The 10,147-nt window shown below is 37.6% G+C and overlaps 1 protein-coding gene across 1 annotated transcript in view; it reads right to left on the bottom strand.

Moving 5' to 3' along the window:
- Positions 1-10,147, bottom strand: part of UBA2 (ubiquitin like modifier activating enzyme 2) — a 65,226-nt gene that overhangs the window by 23,235 nt on the left and 31,844 nt on the right. Inside the window, exons 10-12 of the mRNA XM_007957950.2 lie at positions 9,121-9,287; positions 3,321-3,414; positions 3,127-3,239 (exon numbers count right to left, since the gene is read on the bottom strand). Of these exons, the coding sequence (XP_007956141.1) occupies positions 3,127-3,239; positions 3,321-3,414; positions 9,121-9,287 (374 nt within the window). The remainder of the gene's footprint in view (positions 1-3,126; positions 3,240-3,320; positions 3,415-9,120; positions 9,288-10,147) is intronic.

The following is a 10,147-nucleotide window of genomic DNA, read 5'->3' as shown; positions in this document are numbered from 1 at the left end:
CATAGTGCCTAAGGCACTTGACTGCTAACCAGAAGGCTGGTGGTTCAAATCCACCAGCCACTCCTTGGAAGGAAGGTTGGGCAATCTACTTCTGTAGGGATACTGCCTTGGGAACCCAAGGAGGGGTCGCTATGAGTCGGGTCCGACTTGCCAGCACAAAACAACAACAACAAAGCAAACCCTATTAATCCATCTTGACATTAATTTACAAATAAAAAACAAACAAGTAAGAATCAAAAGCCCAAGACAGAGATGGAACTGGGCAGGTGAAGAAACCAGAAGGATGTTACAGAAAACAGAAGACACTTTAGAAATTAAAATGTGACAGCCAAATTAAAGAATTTAAAGAGCAAACTGAATCAAAATGGAAACCGGCAAGATTTTTCTGTACTCCTTTAACCTAAAATTTCACAAATAACAAAACTAAAAAAATAAGTGTACTACTACAAACCAGTATTTCCTGCCCCACTAACTCCTTGCCCTCTAAGGTTCATATCTAATCTCTCAAGGTAACTGCTGTCAATTTGATCCTATACAGATAGTTCTTAAAAGAGTCTAATACTCAAGGCAAACTTTTTTTTACTAGTTAAACCAAACTGTTGTTTGAATTTAAGAAGACTTCAAGGGATATATTTCATTTCAGCAGCAAGTCTAGAGTTCATGTGCAGGAGCTCTGGTAGCATAGTGCCTAAAGGCACTTGACTGCTAACCAGGAGGCTGGCGGTTCAAACCCACCAGCCATTCCTCGGAAGGAAAGTTGGGCAATCCTACTTCTGTAGTGATAACTGCCTCGGAAACCCAAGGAAGGGTCGCTAGGAGTCGGGGCCGACTCGATGGCAAATAACAACAACAACAAAGTTCATGTGAATTTGAAATTCTGTTCTGCACTATCTTCCTTTTGATCAGGATTCTTCTATGGAATCTTTGATCAAAATGTTCAGTAATGGTATCTAGGCACCATCCAGTTCTTCTGGTCTCATGGCAAAGGAGGCAGTTATTCAAGAAGGCAATTAGTCACACATTCCACATCCTCCTCCTATTCCTGACTCTCTTTCCCGTGGTTCAGGCTGAGAGAGACCAACTGTGCCTTAGACAGCTGCTTGTAAGCTTTTAAGACTCCAGGTACTACTTACCCAATGAACTAGGAGGTAGAACAGAAGCACTAAACATATTATTAGGCCAGTTAAATGGGAAGTCTCATGAAACCATGACCCTAAAGCTTGAAACCAAATCCCATGAGGTGTGTATTAGCTGCAGCCTCAATAGCTACTCTTTTTTGTTGTTTTTAATTGCTGTAAATATGTCTATCATGCAACTTTTGCCAATCTGTTTTTTACAGGAGTACAACTTGAGAGTACTTACAAGAGTCAGTTGTGCAACCTTATCCTTAATCAATGCAGATTTCCCAATACCAAATACAAACTTAGTAGTCCATAAACAATAACCCCTTCTCCACTCACCCCCACCTCTGATAACCACTAATACATTCTGGTATCTATACATTTGTCTTTTCATATAAGTGAGGGTACACAGTATTTGACCTTTGGTGACACATTTGTTTGTGACTCAGCCTCAGCATAGTATCTACAATCTCCATCCATATTATACCATTTATCAAGACTTCATTTCTCCTGCTGGCTGAATAATAGTTCATAATATGTATGCATCAGATTTTTTTTAAAATCAATTCATCTGTTGATGGATATTTGGGTTGTTTCTACCTTTTGGCAACTATAAATAGTGCTTCAAGGAACACTGTATAAAAATCTCAGTTTGAGTATCTGCTTTAAAGTCTTCGGGGTACCATATAAGTAGGAGTGGAATTGTGGGGCCATATGTTAATTCTAGGAGGCCTGGTGATACAATGGTTAAGCCCTTGGTTGCTTACCAAAAGGTCAGCGGTATTAACCCACCAGCCATTCTGCAGGAAAAGATGTCACAGTCTTCCCTCAAAATTCACCACAATAAAGTAGGTCTCATACAGATTTGCTGTTTGACAAATTCAACAGCACATCTGCATTAGAGCAACTTGATATGGGTTTTAAAAAAACCTGAAATTGAAAATTTAACAGTGGCTTCAGATCGGTAGTACCCAAGGCACTTAGATTATATAAACTCAAATCCTCTTTGAAGAAACACATCTTCACCTCTTCAATGGATCCTTAAGAATTGCTACAGATACAGTTCTAACAAACATTAATTCAATTAAAACAAACAAATCAAAATAACCTATAAACCACAAAATACAAGTAAATAAGGTACCATGAGGCAGCAGAAATGACAGTAAACTCAGTTATAAAGATTTCAGAAATTAACATTAAAAGAATATAAAATAACTTTAATCAAAAAACCACTTCCTAATATAAAGATACACAGAATGATTTTAAGAATTCAGTAAAACTAGTTTCCCCTTCCATTTACCACACACAAAACTAAGAGAAGCAAATGTGCTTTCCATTTTGCTTTAATTTCTAAGTTTAGTGTTTAGTTCAAAATATACTTAAGATATAACTGGAAAATTATTTTTCCACTGCTTTAACAACTTTTATTGTTTTAATGTTTTAAATTATTTAAAATGATTTTTATAACTTACTTTCAAGAGGCTGACAGACTTACTAGGCTGATACAGAGTAGTGGAACTCCAGAGATTGTGGCCCTTAGACACTTTTCAAGCCAGGAACTGAACCTAGCCTCAGGGTTCAACTTTCAGCCAAATAATACATAGGCACCAGCCACTTCTCGGACTTCTGTAGTGATACTGCCTTAGAAACCCAAGGAGGGGTCGTTATAAGTGGGATCCGACTCGACAGCAGTGAGTTTGGTTTGTTTTTTTATTTTATAAAGTGAGTTATACCAGAGAAGAATGTACTCCTCAGTACAATCAACCACATGAGACCAAAAGGGCAGCCTACAACCAAAAATGAAGCTCAGAAAGCATGTAAGAAAGACAAATGGAAACGGGAAACCCAGGGAGGGAAGGGGAAAGAGTCCTGTTACATTGAGGGGACTGCAACCAATGTTACTCAATGTACATAAATTATTGAATGGAAAATTAATTTGCTCTGAAAAATTTCACTGAAACCACAACAAAAAAAGAAAAGTTGAATTAAAAATGTGGATACTCACTGTTCTACATTGGTCTATTTTTCCTGATAGAATCTTCAATCCTTCCAAAACTATCAACCCAGCAATTACTGCATTAGTAGTAGCGATAGCAGGAATAATGTTCCCTGCCATTGCTGGAGGAGAGAGAAAAAAAAAGTTTAGCTCTTAAAAACAAAAAACAAGAGATAATACAATTCAGATATGAAATAACTTACATTTTATATCAAATCTGCTCTTCATATTCATACTGAAAATATGCATCCTGAGGTTTGCAGCAGAGGTGACAAAATCCAATGCAGATGGGTCATCCTGCCAATAATTTAAATAATTTAACATGTCTCTCCACAAATTTACTACTTTAACGAAGTAATACTTTCAGAATACTTTCACAATGCTTATAGTGTTATAGACAGTTAACTAGAACAAGAGAAGGGCTTAAAGGAGAAGTGGGCCTTACATGGTGCATAGAGGTTTAATGAGTAAGTGTAAGGTATCATCATCAGCTTCTCTGGCCCAGAAATGTAGTTTGACTAGAGCACCAAGAGCCATCAGGCTTCCAGGAAATCACTCCTGTTTAACCAAATGCATGAGAGACCAATTCCATTCACTGAAAATGGCAACTCTCTTAAATCTCCAAAACCAAACTCAGTGTGAGTTGATATTAATAGCAACCCCCATTGGCTTTCTGAAGTGGCAAATCTTTACAAAAGTAGACTGCCCCATTTTCCTTCTATGAAGTGATGGTGGTTATGAACTAGTAACCTTCTGGTTAGCAGTCAAATGCCTTAGGCACTGCACCACTGGAGCTCCTTAACTCTTTCCTAGTCACTCAGTAATAAGGAGGTTACTTGACATAGGATCCAAGCACACAGAGATAGATTGTTTTGAGAAAGCTATTTCACTAAAGCCTCAGAAAAGCCTGGGCTATTCCACCTGAGCAGCAGAATTATGTTGCTGTGTGTCTTGGAGCTGATTACAACTCATAGCAACCCTATATGACACTTAAGAACTGCCTAATAAGGTAAGTAATAACTAAGCTGTAATCTTTACAGGAGTAGACAGCCAAGTCTTTTCTCCCTTGGAGCAGCTGGTGGGTTTCAGCAGCTGGTGGGTTTCAACCAACAATTTTTGAGTTAGCAGCTGAGTGATTAACCATTGTGCCATCAGCAGAATATGTTGTTGTTAGGTGCCACTGAATCGGTTTCAACTCATAGTGACCCTATGTACAAGGGAAAGAAACACTGCCCAGTACTGTACCACTCTCAAAATACTTGCTATGCTTGGGCCCACTGTTGCAGCCACTGTGTCAATCCAATTCATTGGGAGTCTTTCTCTTTTCACTGACCCTCTACTTTACCAAGCATAGTATTTCTCCAGAGACTGGTTTCTTCTGATAACATGACCAAAGTACGAGTGATGAAGTTTGGCCATTCTAGGTTCAAAGGAGCATTCAGGCTATCCTTCTTTCTAGACAGATTTGCTCATTCCTCTGGCAGTCCATGGTATATTCAATATTCTTTGCTAACACCATAATTCAAATGCATCAATTCTTCTGCAGTCTTCCTTATCCACTGTCAAGCTCTCACATGCAAATGATGCTACTCAAAATACCACGGCTTGGGTCAGGCACACTTTAGTTTTTAAAATGACATCTTTGCTCTGTAAAGTGTTTTTTGCAGCAGATTTGCCCAATGTGATATGTTGTTTGATTTCTTCACTTCTGCTTCCATGAGCATTTATTGTGGATCCGAGTAAAAGGAAATTCTTGACAACTTCAATCTTTTCTCAATTTATCGTGATGTTGATTATTGGCCCAATTGTGAGGATTTTTGTATTCTTTATGTAGGCTATAGACTTTGATCTTCATCAGTAAGTACTTCAAGTCTTCTTCACTTCCAGCAAGCAAGGTGTGTCATCTGCTTATTGCACGTTGCTTTAAGAAGGTTCCTCCAATCCTGAGGCAGTGTTCTTCATACAGTCCAGCTTCTTGGATTATTTATTCAACATATAGATTGAATAGGTATGGTCAAACGATACAATCCTGACGCACACTTTTCCTGATTTTAAACCATGCAATATTCCCTTGTTCTGCTCAAACAATTGCGTCTTGGTCTATGTATAGGTTCCTCATGACACAATGAAGTGTTCTGGAATTACCATTCTTCACAATCTTATCCACAATTTGTTATGATCCACACAGTTGAATGCTTTTGCACAATCAATAAAACATCTAAACATATTTCTGGTATTCTTTGCTTTCAGCCACAATCCATCTGGGACCAGCAATGATATCCCTTGTTCCACATCCTCTTTTGAATCCACTTTAAATTTCTGGAATTTCCCTGCTACTATGCTGCTGCAACCATTTTTTAATTAACTTCAGCAAATTTTTACTTGCGCATGATACTAATGATATTGTTGAGTAATCTCCACATTCTGTTGATCACTTTTCTTTGAAATGTACACAAATATTGATCCTTTCCAGTTGGTTGGCCAAGTAGCTGCCTTCCAAATTCTTGTCATAAATGAGTGTTTCTAGCATTTCATTCTTTGTTGCAACAACTCATCTATTCCTGGAGCCTTGTTTTTCACTAATTTCTTCAATGCAGCTTGGACTTCTTCCCTCAATACCATTGGTTCTTGATCATATGCTACCTCCTGAAATGGCTGAATGTCGACCAATTCTCTTTAGTACAATGACTCTGTATTCCATCTACTTTTGATGCTTCCTCCATTGTTCACTATTTTGCCCATAGAATCCTTCAATATTGCAACTTCAGACCTGAATTTCTTTTTCCCCCAGTTCTTTTAGCTTGAGAAATGCCAGGTGTGTTCTTCTCTCTTGGTTTTCTAATTCTAGGTGCTTGCACATTTCATTGTAATACTTTCTCTTCTTAAGCCACCCTTAGTAATCTGTTAGATCTCTTATTTCATCATTTCTCCCATTCAGTTTAGCTACTCTCCATTCACGACCAAGTTTTTGTCTCTTCTGAAATCGATTTTAGTTTTCTTTCTTTTCTGACGTTTTAATGACCCGTTGCCTTCTTCATGTATGGTGTCCTTGATGTCATTCCACAACTTGTTCAGTCTTTGGTCACTGGTGTTCAACGCATCAAATCTGTTCTTCAGATGGTCTCTAAGTTCAGGTGAGAAACACTCAAAGTCATATTTGGCTCTCCTGGAGTTGTTTTAATTTTCTTTAGTTTCAATTTAAACTCACATATGAGTAGCTGATGGTCTGTTCCACAATCAGCCACTGGTCTTGTTCTGACTGGTCTTGCTCCATCATCTCTTTCCACAGCTGTAGTTGATTTGATTCCTATGTATTTCATCTGGCAAAGACCACACATATAATCACCACTCATGTTGTTGAAAACAGGTATTTGGAACGAACAGGTCATTGGTCTTGCAAAATTCTATCACATGCTCTCCGGTGTGTTATTTCTTTCACCAAGGCCATATTTTCCAACTACCAACACTTCTTCTTTCTTCCAACTTTTACATGCTAATCACCAATAATTATCAATGCATCTTGATTGCATGTTTGATCAATTCCAGATTGCAGAAGTTGCTAAAAATCTTAAATTTCTTCATGTTAGACTTACTATCAGCTTGTATGTTTGAATAATCCTATTAACTGATCTTCCTTGTAGGCGTATGGATATTATTCTATCACTAACAGCACTGTTACTTCAGGAAAGATTTGAAATCAGTTCTTTTTGACAATGAACGTGATGCCATTCCTCTTCAATTTGTCTTTGTTGGCATAGAAGACCGACCATATGCCTGACCAATCCATTTCAGCTCATTAATGCCTAGGATATTGATATTTATGCGTTCTATTTCATTTTTGACAACTTCCAATTTTCCTATATTCATATTTTGTACATTCCACATTTTGATTATTAATGAATGCTTGCAGCTGTGTCTTCTCATTTTGAGTTGTACCTTACTAGCAAACGAAGGTCTCAAAAGCTTTACTCCATCCACATCATTAAGGTTGTCTGTACTTGGAGGCGCCAGCTCTTCCTCAGCTATATTTTTGAGTGTCTTTCAACCTGAGGAGCTCATCTTTCAGCACTATATCAGACAATGTTTCACTGCAATTCATGAGATTTTCAATGACTCATTTTTTTCTCTTCCTGCTTCCCAGGCTGTCTTAGTCTGGAAGCTGTTTGTAACCTATCAACCATGGGTGGTGACCCAGATGATATTTGAAACAGTGTTGGCATAGCTTCCAGCATCACAATAACATGCAAGCCACCACAGTATGACAAACTGACAGATGAGTGGTGAATATACATCTCTAGTAAACAGACACATGCCTTCCCAGAAAGCATGGTCCAAACTCAAAGAGCCCTGGTGGCACAGTGGTTAAAGCCTTTGACTGCTAATTGAAAGGTTGGCTGTTCGAACCACCAGCTGCTCTGCAGGAGAAAGATGTCTGCTTCCATCAAGACTGATAGCCTTTTTGGGAAGGCTATGAGGCAGTTCTCTGTCCTACAGGGTCACTATGAGTCAGAAATGACTTGATGAAAATGGGGTTTTCTCCAAACTCTTCACATAAACCAATTTCCCTCTATATATCCTGTTTATTCAGATATGACAATATGATAACTCCTTGTACAATTTACATTCTTCCTGAGACTATCTCCTAGTCCCTTTAATTAGATTTCAGCAAGACTTCCTGCCTTGAACAGAGTAGATACTATACTAAACTGAAATTCAAGAGCACCATAGTACAGAAAAATTAACTTGATTGGATGTGGGTTCTTTTATATGTCCTTACTGGCTAGCTATGCAACCTCAAGTAAGTTATAATCTTCCTGAAACAAAATTCCTTCACCTCTTAAACAGCAAAAATTGTATCCACATCTCACAAGGCTGTGGTGAGGATTAAGTACCCAACACAGTATCTATTAGGCATACCTCCCTAGGCAATTGGTTAGCCTATCCATTATTCACAGAGGGTAACCACTCCCAGTTCTGCAGGCCATTTATTTAGCCCTGTGTACTAATGACAACTTTACAAACCACTAATAATAATGAAGATATTTTAAACAAGTATTTACTCTTTGTAACACATAAACTCCAAACTAAAGTTTATAAGAATCCTTAAAATTCTAATTTTACTAGCTTCATTTTAGATGTCTAACTCAACCAAGTTCCAAAACTTGCAGCTTTTTTCCCCCCAAAAGTGCCCAAATTCTGTTCCCTTTACCCATGACAAATCTTTACCTTCGTAAGACTGTATTATTGTTATCAGATAATCACTTATAGCCATAGAAGACACTGACCACAATTAAAATTAAGTAGAATTAAGTCATACAAACTCCATAACATGATATCTGACTACAAAATACTTTTAAATATTATTTTAACTTCAAGAATTGCATCTCATTTTTACATTGAGAGGACTGTCTGTGTAACTATTTTGATAAAAAGACAATTTTAATACTTTCATGTCAAACTAGCCCAATGAGCTACTGGCTCTAAAATGATTTTTTATTAACTTTGACAGTGCCTAAGACATCTGACTGCTAACCAGAAGGTTGGTGGTTCAAATCCACCAGCCATTCCCTGGAAGCAAGACTGGGCAATCTACTTCCGTAAAGATTTACTGCCTTGGAAACCCAGGGGGAGTCATTATGAGTTGGAACAGACTTGATGGCAGTGCGTTTGGTTTTTTTCCTGGCTTTATTAACAAATTTATATTACATATACAAGAAGTTTAAGTCTGTTTTCTTAAGTTGGTGAAATATTTACTCAAGTAAATGTACATTTCCCCAGTCAACTAATTTATTTAATCAGGTTCACATTACTAGAATCTAAAGTGAGGTTTTACAGTATTGCTTGAATTCATCTACAGCTTAATGAAAACATCCAAGCAAAATTTAACATATATTTTCAAAATCTGATAGAATAAATGATATCCAAAAAATTCTAGTTTCCATTATAGATGAATAAGTAAAATAACATTTTATAAGTAACTGTCACAGATTAACAAAAACAAACCTTGTCCCATATGAGCTCAGCTCCATCCCCTTTTTCTGCTAAGTGAACTCTCAAAGTTTCAATGCTTTTAGAAAAAAGACTTGCATAGCTCTTTACATCCAGAACCTGTTGGTCTTTCAGACCTAACTGGGGTTCACTTTGTTGATCTGATGCACTCGTTTCTTCACCTAAAGAAGTATTAGAAATCCCACTATTAAATATCATTCTTTTACTGTGTGGTACTGAACAAATTCGATGCCTGACCAATAAATAAAATCAAAGAATACAAAGCAAATTCCAGTAAAATAACTGTTACAAATACCTATACAAGGTTAACTGCTAACATTGAGATGGAAATGGTACAAGAACACCTTACTGGTTTACTAGGGGGGGGGATTCAAGGGCTATAATATACATAAAGTAATTATTATGCCCAGCATATAACACTCTAAGTTGAAGCTGCTACAACTGGTATTTGAGCATGAGGGGCAGATGAGGGGTGCCAGGATACCCACCCCCAGTGGATACAAAAATCTGTGCATATTCAAGTATTTTATATATATACCCTTATAAAATGGTGTAGTATTTGCATATAACCTATGCACAGCTACCCTTATACTTTAAATCTCTAAATTACAGTACCTAATATGGTATAAAAGCTATGTAAACAGCACTTTATGCTCCCTCTTAACATTTGAAGGATTGCTCTTGACCACTTAACTGACGCCCCCAATCAATATTTTCAATTTGTGGTTGGATGATTCATGGGTACAGAAGCCATGTATAAGGAGAGACAACTGTTTAAACCGGTCCATAACATTAAGTATCTCGTATCGTCCAAAACTGCTCCAAACTGAATGGCAATGTACCAAATGTGAGCAACCAATATGTCAGCATTGAGGATGAGAAAGACATAGAAAGGTACACGGGAGGTACAGACAACAAATAGAGAACCCTTACGTACATACAGTACTGCGTTGTCTGTGAAGGCTAACATGGGTATATGGGTGGATACATGGGTGGACAGGCTGAACGATTAGGTATGTCT

The sequence above is a fragment of the Orycteropus afer genome, unplaced genomic scaffold, assembly GCF_000298275.1.
Source record: "Orycteropus afer afer isolate SDZICR_OR568_19922 unplaced genomic scaffold, OryAfe1.0 scaffold00827, whole genome shotgun sequence".
Classification (NCBI taxonomy): Eukaryota; Metazoa; Chordata; class Mammalia; order Tubulidentata; family Orycteropodidae; genus Orycteropus; species Orycteropus afer.
This window is presented reverse-complemented; position numbering and strand designations above follow the sequence as displayed.